This window comes from Rissa tridactyla, chromosome 3, assembly GCF_028500815.1.
Source record: "Rissa tridactyla isolate bRisTri1 chromosome 3, bRisTri1.patW.cur.20221130, whole genome shotgun sequence".
In the NCBI taxonomy this organism is placed as follows: Eukaryota; Metazoa; Chordata; class Aves; order Charadriiformes; family Laridae; genus Rissa; species Rissa tridactyla.
Genome location: NC_071468.1, coordinates 126,968,157 through 126,994,012, shown reverse-complemented (window position 1 = coordinate 126,994,012; position 25,856 = coordinate 126,968,157). Strand labels below are relative to the sequence as shown.

The window sequence follows — 25,856 nt, the reverse complement described above, 5'->3', positions numbered from 1 at the left end:
AATTCCAGAAGCAGCTCTCTTTTTCCAACAGAATCATGCTTGCTATTCCTTCCAGCTTCACCTTCAAATAAATTGATCCATATTCGCTCCATCTTTTGGGGAAAGAAAGCAAAGCAAAACAAAATGCCTTACTCTTGGACTAGGCTACCGGTGGAAGCTGGAATATAGCAGTGTGAAGGAAGAAAGTTTGATGAAGGTATAAACAAATGTAAAACGCTCTTCAGAATGGAAAGGATTTAGGCAGGATACTACCTTTTGCTCATATTATAGCACCGCTATCACAGAAATCAAATATATTCCTAGCAAACGCTATCGTGCCTTACTGATGTCCTTTTCCTTCTTTTTCAGCACGGAGGACACCCAAAGACGGGTGAGCCCCGGCCTTTCTGTTTGCAGGGCGAGTTGTGTGTCCGCAGGCAGCAAACACGCACCTCCCAACGTTTTCATCCGTCGCTTATTCCAGGGATATAAAATATAAAATAGAGTCAATCTCAGGAACAAATTCGGCTTTCAAAAAGAAGGCAAGCCCCTGGAACGGGGCCGGTTCGAGCAGGCTCAGCACCCTAAAATGCGGACGGGAGCCCCGCTCGGCTCGCACGGCGCAGCCCCAGCCGCCTGCTCTCGCCACCTCACGCTGCCGAGAGGCGCGAGAGGCCCCGGCGAGGGAAAGGAGGCCCTTCGTCTCAGTCAGTGACGATCTTTTACATCCCGGGTTAACCTACAGCAACAGCAACTGTAATAAATCTTGGGGAAAACACTGCAATCAGACATATGGGAACTGACAAAACAGAAATATAAGAAATTTCCAAAGGGGGAAAACCCCGTTTCTCCTCCTTGCCTCACCCTGTTATTAACTACCGACACCTGTACATTTTCCAGGTTTAAAGAGACGGAGGACACAAAGACAACAGACACGTGCTTTTACGCCCCTGACAAACTAGATGATGGATGAACCACTAACGCTCCAGCGTATCCGTGGCTCAGGCCGTGCACTGGAAGTCCCCAAATACTCGGAACTATTACCCCGTGCAGGGGTGGGCGCCTGCTGCAACGGACACACGGCCTCTGTCAAGCTCAGGCAAGAGCCAAGGATTTCACCTTTTGTGCTTGACCCTAATTCCCCAGATTTTGTAACCAGCCGGTTTGACTGGCCGTAGGCAGAGGTTCTGCACAAGTTAGTGGACCTCGAAACGCCCTTCCATGCAAGGCGAAAAGCCCCTGCTACTGCATGTATTTCCATGTATAAGTGTTTGTAACCTAGCAATCAAATCCCATCTCTACCTCCCTTAACAAACTAAACAGATAATGCTCCTTCAGCATCACTTTTCCAGCTTTTAGATATTTCTAGAGCTCTCTTTTAATTAATTTTCCAGCATTTCCATATGCTTTTTGAAATGCTTATACTTGTCCTGAGCCAAAGTTTTAGCAGTATCAAGATGGGGCCAGACTCTTCTCAGTGGTGCCCGGGGACAGGACAAGGGGCAACGGGCACAAACCTGACCATGGGAAGTTCCATCTCAACACGAGGAGGAACTTCTTTGCTGTGAGGGTGGCAGAGCCCTGGCACAGGCTGCCCAGAGAGGTGGGGGAGTCTCCGTCTCTGGAGACATTCCAACCCCGCCTGGACGCGTTCCTGTGCCACCTGCTCTGGGTGACCCTGCTGTGGCCGGGGGTTGGACTGGATGATCTCCAGAGGTCCCTGCCAACCCCCGCCAGTCTGGGATTCTGTGAAGTAAAACCTGGTGGCATGTGTGGACACGGCCTGATTAAGATACTCTCCACAACTTTCAAAGCACTTTCCAGCGTTGCTCCCTCAGCAGTGCCAGCAGGCAAGCCCTGCAGGGACGGAGACAGTTTGGATCGTACAAATACTATAATCCAAAATGGCTTTCACTGATCACTCCTTGTAGAACCTCAGCTGAACAAACAGGGAAGGCCCGATGAAGCCTGTATCGCTCATTACTGTGTGATTAAACCCAAACCAACCCTGATGAGGCTTGGGCGGGTGTACATCGTCACCACAACTAGGTATTTCGCAAAGCACAAAGGCGCTAAGCGGGGTGTGAATGACAACACCTTTCCAGAGATGGGTTTGGGTCCCACTGTGAGCCCCAGGAGTATTCCCAGGCCCTCGCTGGGTGGTTGTGGAGCAGTAAGTGTTCTGCATGCTGAGAGCCCCAGGAGCTGGAAGGATGGGGGCAAATGTTTGTACCCAAGCCTGGGGCAGCCTGTCCGTTCCCCCCAGGGCCAGGAGAAGATAAATACCCCGTTCCATCTTTGGAATAAGCAAATATAGAGAGAAGCAGCCTCTTCCCGTGAACTCTTGCAGAATCTGCTCGATGAAGTGACCTTTCATAATGGGATTCCAAAAGTGGGATCCTTGAAGAGGGACGAGCCAGGCCCTTGGTAGGAGGTGGGTACTAATATGGGTACGGTCACCACACATGATGACATCTACCATGGATCTGCTGCCTGTGAGTTCTCATGATGCCTGACAAAAGATGACACTTGAAAGTAAGATGATTTTGGCTTTCTAAAGATATGTTCTGGACTGGTCTAGCGTCGTTCCATGCCTCTGCGAGTGTCTCACCTCTCATGAAGAGCAAACTGTGGACAAAGGACGACAACAAGGATCATTTCTCATGGAAAAACTGGCAGCTCATGGCCTGGATGAACATACGATCTGCTGGATCAAGCACTTGCTGGATGGACGGTCCCAAAGAGTGGTGGTCAATGGAGTTAAATCCAGCTGGTGGCCGTCACAAGTGGTGTCCCTGAGGGCTCGGTGTTGGGACCATTTCTGTTTAACATCTTTATTGATGACCTTGATAAGGACATAGAGTGTATCATCAGCAAGTTTGCAGATGACACAAAGCTAAGTGGGGGTGTTGATCTGCATGAGGATAGGGAGGCTCTACAGAGAGACTTGGATAGATTGGATCAACAGGCCAATGCTAATGGAATGAGCTTCAACAAGGCCAAGTGCCGGGTCCTGCACTTGGGCCACAACAACCCCACGCATCGCTCCAGGCTTGGGGCAGTGTGGCTGGAGAGCTGCGTGGCGGAAAAGGCCCTGGGGGTTCTAATTGACACGCGGCTGAACATGAGCCAGCAGCGTGCCCAGGTGGCCAAGAGGGCCAATGGCATCCTGGCTTGTATTAGAAATGGTGTGACCAGCAGAGGGAGGGAGGTGATTGTCCCCCTGTACTCAGCACTGGTGAGGCCACACCTTGAGTATTGTGTCCAGTTCTGGGCACCTCAACACGAGAGAGATCTCGAGGTGCTGGAGCGAGGGCAGAGGAGGGCAACGAAGCTGGTGAAGGGCCTGGAGAATAAATCTGATGAGGAGCGATTGAAGGAGCTGGGACTGTTTAGTTTGAGGAAGAGGAGGCTGAGGGGAGACCTCATCACTCTCTACAACTACTTGAAAGGCCATTGTAGAGAGGCTGGTGCCAGTCTCTTCTCCCAGGTAATTAGTGATAGAACAAGAGGGAATGGGTTCAAGCTGCACCAGGGTAGGTTTAGGCTGGACATTAGGAACAGATTCTTCCCAGAAAGAGTGGTCAGACACCGGAATAGGTTGCCCAGGGAGGTGGTGGAGTCACCATCCCTGGATGTGTTTAAGGGTCGTTTAGATGTGGTGTTGGGGGATGTGGTGTAGGGGAGAACTCTGTAGAGTGGAGTTGATGGTTGGGCTCGATGATCCCAAGGGTCTTTTCCAACCTAAATAATTCTATGATTCTATGATTTTGCAGAATGAAGTCATTTCTTTGGTGTTTATTCCAAATTTATTCCAACTCCTTTGCTCAGTCTTCGCTGGGGATGGTATCTGCAAAGTGTATGTGTGATAGAGGTCGTCATTCTGAATTACCTCAGTGCAATAAATACAAAAATGTGCCTTTGATTCACCGAGGGGATGACATATTTATCAGACTACAGCAAAGTTCTGGGCTTTTAAAAGGGAAATCACCTCTAGTTGCCTGCATGTTTTTGAAAATACGAGCTGCTTGCAATCAACTGGTATGGTGTTGGGTAATAACTGTGACCAAGGATCGTCCCCCATGGCTGAAGCAGTCTATCTTGACATTTTTCTTACCGTCCAGTCTTTTTTGCTGATCTCACTCAGCTCCTTTCTACAGACGTGTGAGGCCTGAGTTAGCAAATGACAACTGATTCTCACGAGGAACTTTTTAAGCAAGTCTTGGTAGTTGACAATTTCAGGGTGTGTAGAGGCAGCTGACATGCTGTATGTCCAAACAGGTCTGATTTCTCAAAGTCCTTATTTCTGAATTACCTCTAGTCTACCTGATCCTGTCTTGGACAACTGGCAGCAACAGAGACCTTGCTCCTTTATAAATACGAAAATGTTCCAAGCCAAAGGGTGCTGCTGATTCTGAAGCCCGGTTGCTGATTCTATCAGGTGCCCATTAGTCAAAATACTGATCTTGGTAGCACTGTTGAAAAGCTATTTATGTTTCCCTTGATCACCGCAGTTTCTACATCCAGTATTTCTGGGATTCTTGTGACCAAATCCAGATGTCCGTGTACCCTTGTGCCCATCAGAGAAGAGAAAGATTCCTTTAGTCGTGTGCCTTTGGGACAGTCTCTGCTCACAAGAGGTATGTGGATCCCTGCTACTCGCACAAGCAGAAGAATATGGGACTGGGACACCAAAGTAGGCTGGGATTTGACTATTAAGTGCAGTTCTGGTCGTCCCAGATAAAAAAGAAATGTTGAAAGAAGAAGAGGTACTGAAAAGAACAAGGAGTGTGATCCGAGTCACCTTCTGGGCAAAGGCAGAAAGAAGTAGACGAGGACTTTTTGGCTAGAAGCAGGAGGGATATACACAATATCATGTAGCATGAAGAAGGTTAACAACAGGTGAATTTTACAGCAAAAAAGGAAGAGTTTTCTTAAACAGGTCATAATTGAAATGCAGAACTCCCGTGTGGATGGATTCAGGAAGCGGTGGTCTCTGTATACGCTGCAAGCCAGGAAGCGATGAGTGCTGCCAGAGGGGAGCAAGTGCGAAAACCAAGAGCAAAATTTGACTTACAGACTTGACTTCATGACTTGCTGCTTATATTCTTACCTAAACATCTGCTACTTGGCATCACAGGTGACAGAACACAGCATCAGCGTGCAATTCTTGTACCCTTAAAACCCCTGACAATGCAGAGATCTCGTCACAATCTAATTAGTGTTCACCTTAAACACTACTTTACCCACTAATACCTACTCACCATAAGCTGTTGATTTTCTTTCCCTTATTTATCCCATACGAAAATGCCGTTCCATTATTCCTTATCTCAACAGTGTATTGTAAGGTCAACGTGGCCAAGAAAACAAGTGGAAGGGTCAGGCTGCAATACCCAGCCCTCTTCTTATTTTGGATTAGTGCCTGATGCGGTATTTCCCCAGCATTTCCCGTGGCAGCCCCTTTCTCAGTAAGGGAACGGGTAGGGCCCTCTGCCCACACAGTAGGAGAAGTATGGCTGGCAGATGATGATGCGAAAGATGTTATCCTGAATGTGTTTCTAGATGGTGACATGGAAAGAAAAAGGAAAAAAAGTGAAACAAGGAAACAAGAAAAAAGAAAACAAGAAAAAAGAAAAGAAAAAGGAAAAAAGAAAAAAGGAAAAAAGAAAAAAGAAAAAAGGGAAAAAAGAAAAAAGAAAAAAAGAAAAAAGATAAAGAAAAAAGAAAAAAGAAAAGAAGAAAAAAGAAAAAAAAGAAAAAAGAAAAAAAGAAAAAAAAGAAAAAAAGAAAGAGACGTGCTTCCTTAGGTAAAATGTATTTTCGGATCAACTCTGGCAATTCTCGGCAATAAAGCCAATACAGGTAACTTCTCACTTGCTCTTTCACTAATAAAGTATTTGTCCCTGTGTGCTTGAACTAGACCAGCAAGTGAAGAGCGTATCCGTGAGGAGTGCTTCACCGCCTCCATCAGAGCCCATCCTCCAGAATGTTCCGTGCTTAAGCCTCAATTTTGCAGGAGTTTGTCTCCCGGCAAAGCAAGGAACGCACAGACACTCGCTGTGGATCTTCTTCCCTCACGTTTCACTCTCCTCTTCTTCCAGCTCAGACACAATTTTTATAGATAACAGCAGACACAACCTGAGAAAGGCAGAGATCTCTGCGTGGAAAGCAGCAGAGGAGCGAATGGTTCCGGGGGCGACATCACTCCGTGAGACGAAAAGGCACCTATTGCCCCCACTGAGCGGCACAGAAACTAATCATGAAATAGTACTGAGGAGAGAGGCGGAACGCTGCTGAGCCAGGACGCAACAGGACGGCGTCAGAAGCTCCTCCTGCCAGGCAGGTGAGACGGTCCTGATCAATGTGGAATCAGAGACCGTTTAAATGTGAATTATCCAGTTTGGATTAAGGAAATGGGAAAAGGTGGTTAAACAAAGAAGTGGAAACTAAGGAACTGGGTGACTGGTACCCACATTAACTGCTGCTCCCGAGCCGGAACTGATGGAGGGTTACGCCGTTCCATTCTGTGCCACCTTCCACGCGAGAGGATGAGGCGGCTGCAGGAGAACCCGGCAGACATTGCTACCCGGGGAAGGTTTCAAGCTTGTGTGCGCAGACGTGTGCCTAACGCAGGAGCTGCTCTGACAGCAACTGGAGGAGGATCGCCGTCTGCACTACAGCGAACAAACCTGGACCCCAAGCGGAGGCTAAAAGCGGAGACAGGGTAGGGACCTTGGGCACGTAGCGACAGGACGAGGGGCAATGGTTTAAACTAGAGCAGGGCGGGGTTAGATCAGACATTAGGAAGAAGTTCTTTCCACCGAGGGTGGTGAGACACTGGCCCAGGTTGCCCAGAGAGGGGGTGGAGGCCCCATCCCTGGAGACATCCAAGGCCAGGCTGGATGAGGCTCTGAGCAACCTGATCTAGTTGAAGATGTCCCTGCTGACTGCAGGGGGGCTGGACGAGATGGCCTTTGGAGGTCCCTTCCAACCCCACACATCCTATGATTCTATGACCTTGCCCACAAGGTTGCCCGAAACTCAGTAAATGAGAAGATGCTACAGGTCATGCTGCTCAAGGACTGCCTACGTGAACACTCTGTCAAGCACCGGCTTTGGGAACCGGCTGCTCTCTCAGCCTCTTGGCTTCTCATTCAGCAAAAGGCGTTTTCCAGAGAGGCACAGGGCAGCCCAGGTTGGAAGGGACCTCACGAGATGATCCTGGTCCAGCCTTTCGTGGGAAGGGGAGCCCAGAGGAGATGATCTAACACGTCCTCCAATCGCATCTCGAAAACCTCCAGTGATGGGGACTCCACCACATCCCGCACCTGAAGTCATAGTGTGTCCTGCACCTTGTGCAGTGTTTGTGGACGCTACACAGAATGATTTACAGACAGATTTTGAAATCATTTTAACACGGCCAGTTCAGACCTGCATACACAGCTGACCGCGTCACGGAAAGCAGAAGGAAAGTACACGGATCTCTGCTTAGTTCCGTTTGAAGGATTGCTGCTGAAAATGAGGGATCTGCCTTGTCTCTCCGGTACCACCTTGTCACCAACACAGTGACAGCTGGGTTTCTCATTCCCCGCAGGGAACATTTATTCATTGACAGCTTTGGACGAGAGAAGTCCGCAGTCAATCACCTTCCTATTCTCCCTAGCGGATCTTGACAAGAAAGAAGAGCGCAAATACAGGATTCAGCCAGTTTTTGGCATGTTTACACACGTACATCCACACAATAATTTACGCACATATAACTAAGCAAATGCCAACCCTAATTCAACCCAAACCTAACTGCCTCGAGGAGACCTGGGCAACTCGTAAGACCTTTGGCAGCTCAGCCGTGCTTGGCGTGGAGAAGGAGAACCAGCGCTAACAACGGCAACGCAGCAGACACGTCATGTGAGATGTCTCCAGCGGAACAGAACGACCTTTTGTAAGCAGAGGAGCCTGCGATACAACAAAACCAGCCTTTCTCGGAGCAGCTTTGGAAGTAAGGCTCTATTTAAAAAGAAAACCCCAAATCTCTTCAGCGCTCTTTCGATATTTCTTCAGTCGCACTCGTGTAATAACATCTATTCCAATGAAAGAAAATCACCCTTCAGAGAGAACAAAACGCGGCACTGCGAACAATTCCTGACATTATGAATGCTGCACACACATTTTGAAGTGGCGGTGTTATTTGAAATACATTAGAAGAGTCCTAGTGATACAAAATCCGTACTCCGTATTTTTTTACCTCTCACAGAAACGAACGACCGTTACGGCAAGGCACGCGTACCTTTTTGTCGGTGTGGGTGCTCCAGAGGACATGTGGGTCACCATGGCGTCATTCATGTTAGTCAGAGGCCGAGGAGGGCTAAAACAGAAATATTTATTCCAGTTAGTGATTTAAAAAAAACAAAACAAAAAGGGAACAAAACCAACGGCAGGGAACAGGCCATCGCTGTGCTCTGTGACAGCTCCAGGTCAAGGAGCAGCAGCAGAAACTGCTTTGCCCAAAGATACTTGAAGAGCTTGGTCTGCTCCAGCCTGATTGCTTTTCACAATTAATGCGTTACACTAAAATGAAGATAAAACTAACATTTGTCATTACATAGGTGACCTTCGGCATGGTCTGGCAGTTCAAGCAGATGTAGGAACCATTAAATTAAGGGAGTTATTTGAAATGTTTAAAGAAATTAAGCAAAGATTTATTATAACAAGGAATCATTTATACACCAGCCACACACACCACCTGTTTGGTTTTTATTTTAATAAGTTAGTTGGAAAAAACAAATGGATGGAGCCTCGTGTTGCTTACTGCCCTATAAAACACAGCCGGGGGCTGACGCTCCTGTGATTTGCAGGTTCCCGGTGCCCCCGTGGCCGTGCAGGGAGTGGGAGGAGAAGAGGAGCCCAGCGGGACGTCCCTGGACATTTCTGCTGCTCAGCTCACGCCGCGGGAGAGAGGAGCTGCAGCTTCCATCACAGAATCAGTATTTGTGACGTTTATCCCCCACCGACACCCACGCACGCCCACTAGGAGACCTGCAGAGCTGCGCAGAGCCGAACGCTCCATTTGCGCCTTGGCCAACCCAGGGCTTGCGCCGACCCTGACGGGGCAAAACGCCACGCTTCCCACATGCTTTCTTGGAACGGGAATTAAATTCTGCCCGGGCTTGTATTTCCCACCATTTTAGCATTCACTTTCAGTACGATCTGCTACAGATAATCCCAGACTGGCGGGGGTTGGAAGGGACCTCCAGAGCTCATCCAGCCCAACCCCCTGCCGGGGCAGCCTAGAGCAGGCTGGACAGGAACACGTCCAGGCGGGGTTTGAACATATCCAGAGAAATAATACTGAAATTAATCCTGGCCAAGTTCCGTTTTCTGCAGGCCAAGGTGCAGAAGGTGTTTGACCCAACAGCGTGGGCAGCGTTCGCCTTCCCCGACGTTCCCAGCGCGGCCGCCACGAGCCTGCTCCTAGTGCCAACGCTAGGAATAGCACTAAGACTCATTAGCGTAACTCATTCCATGAATTTCAGAGCCCAGTAATCCGGAGAGTCAACCAACCATTAAAAAAAAAAAAAATCACCTGGTTGTCAAACACATAACATCCCAAAGAATATATTCCCTGTAGGGCTTAGCGGGCTCCTCCTCCACGTACAAAAGCACTTCAGTTCTCAGTCCCCGCTGAGGACAGATTCGCCCAGAAATGATTATGCTGCACGGCTAATGTCAGTGTTGCTCCAAGCACAACGTTATACCAAGAAATGATTTGGCCATCAGATGTTTACTGAACACGCTCCTTTGGAAAACGAGCTTCTCACTGTACAAAGAAGCAGAAATGGGACGATACCTGGCTGGAACGCCGCCGACGTGCCACACCGCGGTGGACGGGAGCCATTCACTTTGCTAGTGAGCACGCAAACACGTCCTATGGCAACGAGCAGTTAATGAATAGTGCTTTCCCTCTGCCCCTTCAGCTCCCTACTTACTTCCTCTTGACCAAACGTGAGGAATGCTCTGCCCACGCCTACACTGCAAGAACTCAATTTTTTCCCCAAAGATTCCGGTACCAGCGTTGGGTTGTGCAGCCACGCACGCCGTAAATCTAGGGAGGGGAGCAGCTGCACCCGAAGCAGCTTTTGCATCCCAAACCGCGTTTTTCAGCACCTCCTTCCACAGTTTCTGTGTGCATTAGCTGGGGTTTTGCCTTCGGGAGGGACAAAGGGTTTCCACCCCCCGCCCAGTATTCCCAGTAATGGGAGGGTGGGTGGATTTAGGCCTGCGGTGCAGCATTTCAGAGCGGGGACGGGGGCAGGGGGGTGAGCAGCGCCCGGGGCAGAGGAGAACACGCACCCACCGCCCGCGGGACACGTTTGCACAAAATTCCTTTTCTTTCAAGTACCAAATCATACAGGAGGGCGCATGCTGGAGAGCGGACAGCAAAGGGCTACCAAGATGCTGAGGGGACTGGAACATCTCTCTGATGAGGAAAGGCTGAGGGATTTGGGTCTCTTCAGTCTGGAAAAAAGACGACTGAGGGGGGACCTTATCAACGCTTGTAAATACTGAAAGGGGGGGTGTCAGGAGGATGGGGCCAGGCTCTTCTCAGTGGTGCCCGGGGACAGGACAAGGGGTAACGGGCACAAACTTGACCATGGGAAGTTCCATCTCAACACGAGGAGGAACTTCTTTGCTGTGAGGGTGGCAGAGCCCTGGCACAGGCTGCCCAGAGAGGTGGGGGAGTCTCCGTCTCTGGAGACATTCCAACCCCCCCTGGACGCGTTCCTGTGCCACCTGCTCTGGGTGACCCTGCTCTGGCCGGGGGTTGGACGGGATGGTGTCCAGAGGGCCCTGCCAACTCTATGGTTCTGGGATTCTGTGATTTCCATTGTCCCACAGAAGCTCACCTACATGGGTCTACTATTTTGAGCGCAGGGTAACTCTTCATTTCATTACAATATTGTTTTTACACGACCCTTCTAATAAGAAAGTGGATGCCATTCACCATTTGCAATCTGGTTTTAGTATCATTATGAGACATTTCCACAAGTTCATTCCAGTTCTGTAAATACCAGTCCTCCATTTTCCAGCTAAATCCTTGCTAACGGGGATAAAAGCAAAGAAAAAAATTAAATACAAACACCTGGTTAAAAGATTTCTAATAGCACAATCCTGTCTTCTCTATTACATACAACAAAGCCATTCCCAGCACAGAGAATTTCTTGATGCCATTTATACATTTTTAGGGAAAGTCTTTTCAAAAAACTGTAACTCCGTCAAGATGGCACTATGTGTATATTTTCCTGTATAACCGTGACAGCAAAATGGTATTGCTCATGCAAGCAGGAGGATGCTGGAAGCAGGGCCACAATCCCCCCGCAGCAGCAAGAGCAGCTTTTAGGAACCTGGGACTTTCAGCGCAGGTCGACCTTATCGCACCGGAACTGCTAGTTTGAGCGGAACAGAACCGAATTCCCCTTCCGAGGTGCTCGTGGTTGTCAGCATCTGCCACAGCCCATCAACGTAACAAAGACAGACAAATACGCTTGAATCAGCGACTGAGGAGAGATTTTTCTGCCTCAATAATATCACCCAAAACCGTGACTATCTGGACACTTGAGGCAGGAGGAACCCCCAGAACAACAGGGGCAGAGACACCCAGAAGATGCACTGAGAGCACCTTCTGCCCTCAGTTGTAGCCGAGATATAAAAACGACGTCCGTGTACATCAAGAACAGCTTACAACTTTCTTTCAAAACTTCTTCTGTCCTGTTAGGTTTAATTTTTCAGGTTTAACTCATCTGGCATTCCAGGTGTATTCAATCAGCCTGGGGTACTCTTGGGAACAAAAGCAGCCAAAAATAAGCGAAATCTTTTGGATACCCAAGAGCTGGGACAAAGGTGGCACCACAGAACCTGAGAAATCAAACTCCTTAAATTCTCTCTTTTTCTCTGCCGCTTACAAGAAGCGACCCGGCCAGGCGGGCAGACTGGCACGCATCAAGACAGCGCAGTCTTTACGCCATCCCACACGCGAGGTCCAAGGCGCAGAACGCGTAAACTTTCAGTAGCTTGAAAAACATGACGGTGTCCTTTGCAAAACTAAAATTCGCACTGAAGCAGGTGCTGCCTCGTTCAGTCACAACGCCTGGAATTCTACCCCTTGCCCGGTAACCAGAAATAACTGAGGAAATACAGACATTAAGGAAAGACACTGAGGGGCTGGAGCGTGTCCAGAGAAGGGCAACGGAGCTGGTGAGGGGTCTGGAGCACAAGTCTGGTGAGGAGCGGCTGAGGGAGCTGGGGGTGTTCAGCCTGGAGAAGAGGGGGCTGAGGGGAGACCTTCTGGCTCTCTACAGCTCCCTGAAAGGAGGGGGTAGCCAGGGGGGGTCGGGCTCTTCTCCCAAGGAACAGGCCATGGCACAAGAGGAAATGGCCTCAAGTTGTGCCAGGGGAGGTTTAGGATGGATATTGGGAACAATTTCCTCCTGGAAAGGGTTGTGAAGCATTGGAAGAGGCTGCCCAGGGCAGTGGTGGAGTCGCCATCCCTGGAGGGATTGAAAAGCCGGGCAGACGTGGTGCTGAGGGCCATGGGGTAGTGGTGGCCTTGGCAGTGCTGGGTCGATGGTTGGACTCGGTGATCTGAAAGGTCCCTTCCAACCTGGGCGATTCTATGGTTCTGTGATTCTATGAAATACCAGCAGTACGGGCTCAAAGCCAGGACAAGGACCCATCATGACAGCGGTGCTGGGAGAAGCATCTAATGATGGGGCTCCTTTGGGCAGGGCCGCACAGAAGGAAAGTCCCAGCTTTGGGTACTCGTGTTATCGCGGTCTCCTTGGGTTCCGTCTGTTCAGCCTCCCAGCGGGGACCGCGCGCTTTCACGCACCGAAGCATCACGCAGCCGCGGCAGATGCTTTCAGAACACAAACAGCAGGGATTTGGGGAGGGCTTGAGAACAGGGATCCCCAGAGTCCTCCGCGTTCAGCAGAAATTTGGGAAGGGAGGAACGCAGACCGGACAGAACAACGCAGGTATGCCGTCACTTAGGAGCCATTTCAAACAATTTACTCGCCCACATAATTTTATTATTTTTTTTACACAAATGTCCTAAATTTAATTCTGAAGCTAAAACACCTTAAATCATCTTTACAGATGGTATCACAAGTTTGAGCCTTCCAGCCCTGGCACTTGTTCATCCTCCTTCATTTTTTCCAAACGTATTTACGTACGAGTATTACCTCTGTCCCTTCTGCCGTGACCGGCTCCCTCTCTCACTGTCCAGTTTTGGCTACTACTGGAGACAAGATATTGGACTAAACGGCTTTTTGGTCTAACCCAGGAGGGATGATATTTTGTTCTTAGATCACAAGATCACCTTAGACCATCTTTTGTTCACCTTCCTCAACGTGTCAACAAGCTTTTATGGGTAATTGCCATAATTCTAATAAAATCAGCGAAGATCCTCACTTCTCCCTAGCACTAGCATTTACTCTCATTAACCACCGTCTCCTGCCTGCAGTAAACCCCATGAGATCCAGCTGTAAGCGAAGCTGCTGCCACATCTATTCTCGGTGATCTCGTCTAAATACGAGACTAATCTTGTCTAAAAATGAGAAACAAGAAATAGATTAGTCACCGCTATTTTGTGTCAACACTTTTCCTAAGCAGGAAAATCAACCATTATGCATGCTGAAGGAAAGCACAATTAAGCCTAGGTCTAATTACTTGCTTGCCTTCCTTCAGACTTGGTTGGTGAAGGTCCAGAACAAAACCAGGACGATTCTGAGATCTCAGAAGTCAAAAATCTCAATAAATAAAAGGAACTAAGTTTTGAGGCTTTTTGCTGCGCTGGACAATCACGCTGCAAAGGGACCTCTACAAAAAAGCAACGGTAAACAAAATTTACCAAACTGCCTTCCGCTCCGAACGGCTCTCCCATCTGAGATTGCTGATGTGCGGCAAAGCACGTTATTTATGTGCTTCCATCAGGGCACAGAGACTCGGAAAATGCAGAGCTCAGGCAAAGCGATCCGTGCTTGGGGGTTAAGGGCTGTCACGGCAGCCAAGAGAAAAAAAGAGGGGGAAAAAAAAAAGAAAGCAAGCATGCTCCGTCAGATCCGGAATCGACGGGTCTCAAGCCGAAGACTGACACTTGAAATCCCAAAATCTGAAAAATGTCGCTGCCCCTCAGGAAGGATAGTGAAGGAGGGTCTGGGGGGTCCCGGGCCGGGGCAGGATTCCAAGCAGCCGGAGTTAAAAGTGTCCGTGTCAAAAGCAGAACTGACGACATTTCCCCCCTCTGTGCCGTGGTTCGGGTGTAGGAGCCGGGGTGGGTATCACACGGAGCGAAAAAAGACAGAATTATTCAGGTGCGCTGATTAGCACTGTAATAAATGTCACTGTTTAATTCTCATATAATAATGCCTGGAATTAAGCTACTTTTTAATTAGGGATGGAATTAATGGGGATAACAGCATGACAACCATCACTCTTTTTTGTCATTTTTTCTAGAATTATGGCTATTTTATTCACATAGCTACAAACTGAACAGCTACATATTTGCTAACTCTAAAGCTGAGTTTTGCTCTGTCACCTGAGAATTTCTAAACCAGCAAGATTTTGTAACGGATGTCATCAGTCCTTTTGTCGCTGCTTAGGAACCCCACCGACAGCCCGGGTCGTGTCTCTTTGTGCAAAGAGAATTGCAGAGAACTACAGCTACGACTGGACCGACACACGAGGGTGGGCAGGAACCAGAGCTTATATTTGATATATTAGACGTATGAAACTGAAAAATCGTACTGCATTACACCACACGATGCTACACAGTGGTTGACCATAGTCTCTGATGACGATTATTAGCATTACTACTTTTATTATTATTGTTGTTGTTAATAATAATAATTATTATTATTATTTACAGGCATGCTGATGGAATTTTAAGGAGAGATTTAAAGGAAAACAGATAGCTTTATGGAGGTTCGTAGGCGAAGGCTAACAGAAAGCATTCCTAGGTGCCGGGCAGGCTGGCATCACAGGCGGCAGACACGGCAGCCCAGACCTTGACAGCATCAGCGAGACTGGCTTGAAGTTAAGCAGCGGGACAGTAACAAAGGAAGAGCAACCAAACCCACAGGGAACCCTAATTTCATAACCGAAAAACCCCACCACAAACGATAACTAACGGCTGGTGAAACACAGTTGCACAAACCTGTAAAAATGAGACCACCCCATGGCAATCCTTCCACTCCTCCCAGATAAGGGGTCAGCTGGAAAGAGCAATAAAGTGAGACTGATTCCTTCATTTGGGAACTTTATTATTTCCCCTATAGCAGTTTGGGGAGTACGAGTCATTCGAATTCATTCGACTTGTTTGCTCCTAACACCACACGCACTATTAACGCTTTCTGCTTAGCGCTTCCCTCCAGGTGAGAAAGACATTGACTCGAAAGCGCAAACTGATTTAACGTAATTCTTGATTTCTACTGCACGGCATTTTCGTAGCAGCAAAGAAATGCCTGAGCAGCTCCCCGGAAGTCCGGTGGGAGACTCCCACGCACAACCATGGAAAAACTAATCTCTTTCTATTATAACGTATCATGAAGGATACAAAGCAAGAGAAGCGTGACCTGCTTTTATCACATCCTGTTCCATAACCAGGACAGTACATTTTGATAACAGCACAATAACGTTCCCTGCTCTACCTCGGCTTTGGTTCTCAGGAGAGACCACAAAGACTCCTCCGAAGAACAGTAAGGACTGAAGTCACCATGGTAAGGACCATCCCCCTCGGGTAGCAGGGCCACCCAGTCATCCCAGAAAGACAAATGCTCTGTTGGTTTGAAGAGACAGAAGCAAGATTGTGCCCCCAAAAACACGTCCTTTCTTTCCTGTTCCGACAGCTGATTCAATGAGAGAGATTAGAATCACAGAACCATAGAGTGGTTCAGGCTGGAAGGGACCTTAAAGGCCACCCAGTGGCACCCCCTGCCCTGGGCAGGGACACCTCCCACCAGCCCAGGTTGCTCCAAGCCCCGGCCAACCTGGCCTTGAACCCCTCCAGGGATGGGGCAGCCACAGCTTCTCTGGGCAACCTGGGCCAGGGGCTCACCCCCCTCACCCCAAAGAATTTCTTCACAATAGCTCATCTCAATCTCCCCTCTTCCAGTGTAAAACCATTAATCCTTCATCCTATTGCTCCACCCCCTGATCAGGAGTCCCTCTCCATCCCTCCCGTAGGCCTCCTTCAGGTACTGGAAGGCCGTTATAAGGTCTCCCTGGAGCCTTGTCCTTGCCACTCCTTAGAAAGAAGGCAACCTGCTGGTAAGCCCAGTTAGACAACTCCATATGCACGTCCATATAGACATGTCCGTAGGAATTAGACAACTCTCATGCTCTCACGAGCCAACAACTGCATCCACACCTAAGACCACGTCGCTGGGGATGCGACACTCATTTATCATACCAACGCGAGCTCAGGCCAAATTCCAATAACCCTGGACCTACTGCTGTCACAACCTACATCCGGGGTGCGAGCCCGCTGCGGTGCATGACATCCAGGCTTGTGTGCACGTGAAATGATTATTTCTCCCAAGAATATCACCCGAACACTCAGCCCGCAGATGTGGACACAGCCCACTCTCCTGCCCCCGTCCCCCTCCCTTATTTTGCCAGCTTAGTGCTAACACTGATGGGAACGTACATCACACTTCTGCCAGCGTCACCAGCTCAAGGACTTGTCCTACAGTACGCTGTGGCAGAACACGCTCGCTTTCCTTGGGGTGCTCTGCAGCACCGCGCTTCGCTTGTTAACGCTCGCGGCTGAGGAAGTTCAGGACCAGCGCTCCGTCCTCCTACCTGCTTCCCACAGTGCCAAACCACCGCTGATCCACCACTGTTTCTTCTGATTAATGACGGCCCTGCTGTTGCAGAAGGACCGAGAAAAGACTCAGCGATGTGACCAGCAGCATTTCAGCAGCAATTTCTGGTCACCGGCAGGCAGGGATGGCTCCTGAAGGGGAGTTCACGCGTTACAGCTGCAGTTAATTAGGGTTTGTGCAGGACCAGCAGTTCTCCACCAGGACGCCTAGAAAGGACTGTCTCGTGTGGCGGAACCCCATTGTGACGCCAGCCTGGAGGAGGCAATGGTGATTCTGGTACCTTCACAAGAAGACAGAGTATTTTACAGACATGGGTGAACAGATTATCTTGCCCCTCCGTTATCTGGATGCAAATAGGGATGAGGCAGTACCACTTCTAAAGCAGGCTGATATTACCACCAGGAGCTGGCTGTCGTGTTGCCGCTACCTTGTGGCACATCACTCCGGTGACTGCATCTCAGTTGATGCTGGGATAGTACTGATTTATGAGAAATGACAACCTTTTTACAGATGATACCTAGTACGCTTCACAAAACAGACAGCGTGGTTTTGATACTCAGACTTGCTGGTTTGTTTGCCAGAAGGAGCACGAGCACATTTCATTCGGAAAGGCTGCCGTTCCGTCCTTACGCGTGCCCCGCTAGGTTCATCCCCACCAGTAAAGGCATTATTACGCTTGACGCTGGGATGATACCTCATTTATTTTGCTGGGACAACACGGACATTATTCACACCAAGGATGACGAGCGGGTTGCCTGTGCTTCCTGATACTCTAGCAGGTCTTGTTTAAGATGAGGAGATACAGGATCTATTGCTACTGTTCTGTTTCTAAGCCTCCTTTCTGGCCAATTTTACTCTGTGATAATCCAAAAGCCAAAGGAGGACACACTCCGCCAGCCTAGCGTATAAAGGAGATTGACTCTCTGTTTTGCCACCTGACTGGGGACCCCACCAAGCAGTGGCAAAGGCAGACAGACATAGAGACAAACACTTGAAGTGCACTTTGTCTGAGCATCTCGCCATTCATACGGAACTCCTCCTCTTCAAAAACTGTCCCAACTAAGACAAGACCTGGTACACGTTCGATGCAGTACAAGGGCACCGGGCTGCTCCGAGTCTCACCCCTACCTGTCGTGGCGCAGATACCGCAATAGGACAAAAAGGCACAAGACACGACCACGAAAAGAAAGCGTATCCCAGCCACCGAGGTCTAGTGACAGCAGCTATACAGTCTGCTCCCTCTGGCAAAGTGGTCGTTGGATCTACATGACCAAAAGGAAGGGTGGAGTTGGGGGGAGAAGGTCCAAGGGAGCAAGGAACTCGTTGGCTTCCTCCCTCATTGAAAGAGGATAAAGCCATTCTGCGGTACGCAAAACGCTGTAGAAGGATGATATGGATAATATAATTCAAACCTTTCCCCCTTGCATTGCAAATTCTCCAAAAACAATAATAAAAATGGGTGATACCATTTACCGAGTTAAAGATCTAGAGCCCATCCCAACATGTCTCATTTTCAAACTGTTCCTGCAGTTTATGTCCTACAAATCCTGAAGAACGTAGTTTGATGGCCTGATCCAGAGCCAGTTTGGCCCCACTTATACTAGTAAATGAATGAGTGCCAGGGAATCTTCCAATATCCCCGAACGGGATCATCTGCACGTTTAAATTGTTAGCAGACCCTAGTGTGGTTTTGGCCCGAGTCAAACAGCTCTCTCCCAAACAATTCCTGGGAGTTGTTTGGGAGTTAGCAGGAGCCAGGAATGACTCCCAGTAAGCAGTGCAGACGTAGCCAGACTCCTCTGGAAGGGAAGAAAGATTGACAGCATGATGTGATGGTTCAGAGCGAGCTGGCTTCACTGGCAAAGAATCACAGAATGGTTCAGGGACCTTTGGAAGGGACCTTTAAAGGCCACCCAGTGCCACCCCCTGCCCTGGGCAGGGACACCTCCCACCAGCCCACGTTGCTCCAAGCCCCGGCCAACCTGGCCTTGAACCCCTCCAGGGATGGGGCAGCCACAGCTTCTCTGGGCAACCTGGGCCAGGGGCTCACCCCCCTCACACCAAAGAATTTCTTCCTGATGGTCCCAGGCACACTCAAATTAACAGGTTACGCAGCACTAGGACTTGATCAAGGGCTTATTCCTCTGACTTTGCATCTTCAGTTTCTCTCTGATATCAAAGCCATCCACCATTTAATCGGAAATCTGCCAGGGGATGGTGTTTGATCAGCAGCAATGATCCAGGCCAACGCCGGGAGCAGCAGTAGCGGACAGCTAACGGAGAATTGGGAGAAACCGATGGTTTCTGGCACTGCTCAACAGTCTCCTTGACCACCCTGCCCCTGGCACTTTGAAGCTGGTTCCTGCAGTTGGCTACTTCAGATGACAGCATCATTGAGGTTGGAAGGAACCTCTTGAGATGACCTAGTCCAGCCTCCCTGCCCAAGCTGGATCAGCCACAGCAGGTTGCCAAGTCCTAATATCTCCAAGCACGGAGCCTCCACCACCTGAGCAACCTATGCCAGTGCTCAACTACTCTCACACACTCCATCCACAGTCAGGAGGCCTTTTTCTTTTTACACCATGGGCTTTGATCAGTCTGAGCTGGGATGATGGGCAGAAACACAGCAGTCTGCACCAAGGCACTCACTAACATCAACGGACTTGGGGTCGATGGTCCTCACGGGTCCCTTCCAACTTGAGATATTCTATGGTTACAAACCTACACCTGCTCAGGAGGTGAGTGGTGAGCAAGCAGCTGGGAAGACCAGACCATACAAAGTTCATGCACGTTGACTTTACACAAGCACTGGCTACTAACTAGTCAAAATACATTAAAGAAGGTCTAAAAGTGAAAGCTTTGACCCATGCTAGGCAAGAGAACGTTGTTTCAAAGATCACATTGCGATGTATTTCAGAGCTTTATGTGCAAATGGCGAGGACTCTGGGGCGGACAATGTACGTAACGCGGGCTAACTGTGCAATATGGACAGTCATCAAATTAAAAGAGAAGGGAGCAGACAGGGGTATTGTGGAATGCTGCGGGATACTGAAGCTTCAAACAGCTTCAGAATAGTCCACAGAACGACTTTTAAATAAGATTAGGAGAAAATGGTTTCAGACTTCTTACTTAGACATTGCCCTTGCTATTGCACTCTATCTGCCTGAAGAGTTCAACAATTACTTGAAACACTTGTGGAAGTTAATTGTGTCAGATGATACCCACTCGCTTTGGAATTCATCGGCTCCGACGTTAGTAGGTCACACCACACATTTGATACCAGTGGGCACCGGATGGGTGAATTTTCTGTCCAATGGTCTCTACTGAACAAATCCGTTCTACTGTTTAAGAGGGTAATTCTTTTACTGTTATTTGCTGTTTGAACTCTTACCCTCTAATTACTCAAAAACTATCATTAAGTAGGTGGAAACGAAAGAATGATCTCTTCTGTACAGTGTATTGTATATAATCGAAACCATAAATAAGGCCCTTTATTTATTATTCACATCTAAATAATGATCTCCTGCTGCCTTTTCCCTCCGACTCCATCCCTGAATACAAGTAGAATATAAGATCAATACAGCTCTTCAACAGGAGGCACCCAGGGCAGACCAATGAAGAAAAGGAAAACCTACTTAAAATGCAATAGCTAATAATGAAAAATTAAAAGTTCACAAGAGAAAGCAAAGAAGGGGGTGCTAGAATTACCTCTTTTCACAGAATTAACAGACTGGGGACACAAAGAGGCTCCATCTTGGGAAAATGACTGTAGAGGGCAGGAGGGCGGCCGGCAGCGGGCCAAGGACGGATCCCTGGCGTGAGGCTGGAGCCAAACGCAGCCACCACGGGCGAAAGGAGGAGAGCAGCTTCTGCGCGCTGAGGGGCTGCTGTCACGTTTGGCTCTGTAAGAATACCCACGGAATGGCACCCGATTTTAGGAACTACAGCTCGAGAGGGAGGCTGAAAAGCAGGGATGGCTCAGCGAAGGAACACAGGAACAACTACGAGCTGGAAAACATGCTTTTCACAGAGGCCATCCTAATGCCAAACCTCCTATTTAGCAGCCAATTATGTGGTGATTTGATGGCAACCTACATATAAATTTGATTTATTTCTAATAAAACCAAACTGCAGCACACAAGAAAAGATACAACTAAATCCAAAGAGCAGGAACGGCAATGACCAAAGTGCACCAAAGCCCAGGAACTACCCCCAGGGCTGCGGCCCGCTCCTCAGAGCAGGAATTTCAATGCTTTCTACAAAATGCCTGATTTTTTGTTGGTATTTTCTACTTTGCACAGGAAGTAATTTAAAGAGATCTTCTGATCTCTGTTGTACTTGTGGTTGAGGTTAAACATCTGTGATGACTCACTTGGACTCTGTGAACTCTGAATCAGGGAACAATTGCAGCAACGTCTGCGTCTGTGTTTTGAGCTCTTTTGTCCCAAAACATGAGGGAAAAACTTCACAGTAGAAGTTTTGGAAGCTCTTGTTTGCCATATACCTATGCGATTTCTTCCAACGACTGAAGACGAATCTATGACACAAGAAAATCCATCAGACACAGATGTAAGAATTAGGAGGCAGAATACGCCGGCTGAAGGTTGGGCTTTGGAGGGCCGCTGAGGCCCATCTTCTCAGTGCCACCAACCGAGCAGAAGGTGCTGCAAGGCGGCGGGTCCCTTCCAAAGGATGGCCCAACGCAACACACCGTTCGTTGTTGGCCTGCTACGCTCTGCCTTCTCTTCACGCGAGACACTGGCACAACGAAATCTCAGAAAGACTGAATGTGTGGAGTCAAAAAGCAAGGTTTGAGCAATGCCGTGGGAAGCCGCTGCTGAGAGCGCAATCCAGACCTCGGAAATAAAAATCACTGCATTTTAAGAAGGGTTTGTTCTTTTTCTTTTGGGCTATTCTTTCCTTTTCACCATCTTTACATCGAAACCTTGCAGCCAGGTCTGCAGCCGCAGAATCCCCGCAGAGCCGCCCTGGCCGCAGCCAAGCAGCCGGGTTTAGCTCCTTGAAGCCCGCGCCGGCCCTGGCCGGGCTCCAGGATCAAGCCAAGGTTTCTGGTGTCTCTTGGCAGCAGGACTTAGGAGGCAACATTTCAGCTCCAGGCTGAAAACTGCGCTGGGAAACTACGTTCACCTAGAAAAGACAGGAGGGTTCCTGGCCACTTCTGTAGGAGAATATTTGATAATATTAAATACGTTTTTGAGAGGTATTATGCACAATCCAAAAATATATTAAATCTTTCCTTAGAGGGTTTTGTGTTTTTTTTTTTAATCTTGGGTAGGATTTTGGATTAAGAAACAAGACACCACCCCCTCCCTCCTTGTAAAGGGGGGAAGGTGGTGAAGGATGGAGAGTAGCAAGAGATGGGACAAGAGGACGCAGCTTCAAGCTGCGCCAGGGGAGGTTTAGGATGGATATTGGGAACAATTTCCTCCTGGAAAGGGTTGTGAAGCATTGGAAGAGGCTGCCCAGGGCAGTGGTGGAGTCGCCATCCCTGGAGGGATTTCCAAGCTGGGCAGACGTGGTGCTGAGGGACGTGGGGTAGTGGTGGCCTTGGCAGTGCAAGGTCAATGGTTGGACTTGATGACCTTAAAGGTCTTCTCCAACCTAAATGATTCTACGATTCCATAAATAGTTTAAAAGTCCTACTTTGCTTTACATCAGGAAACTCGGATAATTAAAATATGCTGCTACAACGAGAAATTTTTAGGGAGAGTTGAACTGTCAGAGTTCTAGCTCTATTCTGAAACTATTTCAGATGTCTTCAATTTCAAACAAGAAGGGCGTTCTGTCGCACAGGCAGGTGGGACCTGGAACCAAAGCAGCTCAGGTTGGTCCAACCTGTGCTTTGTGCAGCGTTGCAGAGACCAGGTCTGTTTTCAGGGACAGCGGCACAAGCGTTTTCCGCAGGCAGCGAGCGCGACGCCGTGCTGCGAGCGATGCCCGAGCCACAGCAGAACGTGCCTCAGCCCTGCACAAGTGAGGGCTGCAGAGAACTGACAGCAGGACGGGACAAAGCCGCTTATTTTTGTGGAAGTGGGTAGATAGAGCCGTAGCGGCGCCGGGAGCTGAGAGTCCATGAATGGAGCAACAAGGCTGAAGGCACGGACTCGGGCTGCACAACGCTGGGTTGTCTTCATGGAATGAGCCGGTCGTGCCGAGGAAATAGCAGGGAAAAAACAGCCCAGACTCTGCACTGGAAAAACAGACATTTAAAAGTGCGACAAATTTAGCTGCCATTCATCCAAAGGAGCTTTGCTGCTGTTGAAACGGAGCTGGATCGCACTCGGGGGTTAGGTGAGGCAGCTTTTCAAAAAATCGCTTGGCTCGTCTTTGATCTTACCCTTGAGATCCCCCCCATAAATTACCAAAAATTACTCCTGCAAAAAGTGGGAAATTGTTACGCATTATTTCTACTGTTAAATAAAAAATACCGCCCGTTTAAAGTCAAAGTGCACTTTCAGTAAAGAAGAGAGATTTAAGTTTCCGGTACTTACTCAGACTCTTTTCTGAGCAGGGAACAACAAAAACACCCGAGAAATGGGAGTGACTTGCATTTGCGGGACACACAAACCAACTAATTGTGCAGAGGAAACAAACTCGAGAGTGGAAACGCGCCTGTGGCTGCCCCTGAATGGCAGGGAACCAGCTGTCAGACTCCCCGGAGCTCTTCCCCGGCTTCTTACGATATCCAGATTATAGTATCGTTCAAATATTTCTAAGGAATTACTGCACCGTAATTAAAATACAGTATCTGAGTACAGTTTCAGGAAGGCAGAAGCACTTACTCTGCACGGACCTCACTAAATTCCAAGCCCAAGCTGACTGTCAGCAGCTCCTCACGGTGCCAGGCTACTTTCTGACAGCATATTTATAAGAAAAAAATCAGGAATTGGTTAAAAATAGCCACTAACACTTCTCCAATGAGAGCACCAAGGGCAAATACATCCGTGGATATGCTGAGCCAACGCTCTTTTTCCTATAAAAATGGAACATAACAACTCTAGTATTAATCGGACCTCACCACCCCATTCCGGTACAAATCGTGTGAGCAACTTTCAAGAAAATGCGCACGTATATGTTACGGATTAATTACTTCTTTGTTCTCTTTGTTATTTTAAACAGTAGAAAAGAGACAATTCCTGTTCTTATACTATCCAAGAGTGGTTTTTTTTATTTGTGGACTAGGAACGAGCAATGCCATCTCTGCTTCCCTTTGAAAGCGAAGTTTTCTACATGCCTTTATGGAGCTTTTACGTCTGTTTTGTAACCGTGACTAATTTCCCTAACGCCGCTGAGTCGTAAAACCAGCCAAAAGCTACCTCGATGCAAAGGAAGGCAGAAAAAATAACTAACAACGTGTAACCCAACAACAATTCAGGTTAAAAACGTATAACCCCAAAATAGCAGCCGAGAGATTTGCCAAAGGGAAGCACTTGGAGTGCGTTTGGCCGGGATCACGGCTAACGACCTCCCGCCGCTCAGCCCGGGCAGGGCTCAGGGCTTTCATCTTTTTACTCTGTCCTCCAAAAACCTGCAAATTGAGGTTATTTCAGCAGCAGGAAGGACAAACAGACTACTTCCATTTTACAGGCTTTGTAGTAATTTAAAAAAATAGTTTAAGGCGTATGCTTCCCTTAGGATGATTAGAAAGAAATGAAACATGCTAAGAAGTTAAAAACCAATCACAAACCTGAAAATATACACAGATATTTGAGATTTTACAGAAAGACGAGTAGAGGAAAATAAATCCCTGAGCGCTACGGTAACACCTAGTGAAGATACAGACAATGTCTTGTTTCTGAGCAATTTTAAAATCAAGTCTTCACTGCCTTTTTTTTTTATGTAATAGCCAATTTATTTGTCTGCAACATCTCTAGCAAAAACATTACAGAGCGTTCTTCAGCTGGCTGCTCTCTCTAGCACGGAGACGGAATAGCAGCAACTGCTCAGAGACGCTGCCACAAACGTGAGTTTGTTGTTACGCCTATTTATTTCCAGTAAACTGCAATATGCATGTTACTTCTGGTGACCAAACGCCACGGTAAATCCTGCTGTTTCCCACTAAAATGTCACCTGGGTACGAATGACCTATTAATAATAATTCTCACTGTAAGCAAGGCATCAAAGTGAGCTATTACTCCATAATGACTTTGTTCTTGCCCTGTTCGGAATGACTCAGGGGAGGGCGGGCAGGGACGTGTCCGGCGCGACATCCCCCCGAGCTGCTCCTGCCATCCGGTAGGGACAGCCAGCAAGAATTAAAAGCAGGGAGCAGGGTCACGCTGCCGCCCCTCCTCGCCATCCCGCTTCCCCGCAAACCCTTGCCGAGCAGCAGGACGACATTCTCGGCGGCACCCAGAGAAGTTCTCCCCCTGCCGTGCCCCGACGGCACGCAGAGACCCACCGAACGCTTTCAAGCCAAAGCAACCAACGCAAACCCGGCAAACCTGTGCGGCGGCGGCGAATGCCTCCCCGGTCCTCCGCCGAGCCGGCATCCCGCAGCAGCATCCCGGCACCGCGCCGTCTCTACGGAAACCGAGCCGCCACGTGACCCAGCATCTCCCGGGCACCGCCGACAAAACCTCTTTGGGATGGATGAGGCGGTCAAGGGTGAACTGTCCAGATGATACAAAAGGACTGGGGATCTTTTTTTTTTTTTTTTTAAATACATCTGACCCATTTTGAGCTGTTTGCAGGTGAAGGGACGGACGTGCCCCTTGCCCTGTCTGCCCGCAGCAGCGCACCGACGCAGACGCAAAGTTTTTTAACAAACAACACTTTACATTTCGCTGCCCTCTTCCCCCTGAATGAACTAACAGGAAAGCCCCAAATTTACCTCTTCGAAATACAATATTCACCAAGAAAGAGGAACACAAACACGACAGAAGGAATGCCACGCTGAGATTAAAAGGCTGATTTCCAGAGTGTGGCTGTCTAACGAGGCTGCCCCCAGCCAGCTACAGCACGTTCCCCCCGGATTAA

At 48.6% G+C, this 25,856-nt stretch overlaps 1 protein-coding gene across 10 annotated transcripts in view; it reads right to left on the bottom strand.

Annotated features, from left to right (window-relative positions):
- Positions 1–25,856, bottom strand: part of DTNB (dystrobrevin beta) — a 230,043-nt gene that overhangs the window by 115,348 nt on the left and 88,839 nt on the right. For all 10 annotated transcript variants that reach the window (XR_008465325.1, XR_008465327.1, XM_054194714.1 and 7 more), the window contains one exon: positions 8,264–8,341. Coding sequence is in view for 8 of the 10 variants with exons in the window: in XM_054194714.1 (XP_054050689.1) it covers positions 8,264–8,341 (78 nt within the window). In the remaining 2 variants the exon portion in view is untranslated. The remainder of the gene's footprint in view (positions 1–8,263; positions 8,342–25,856) is intronic.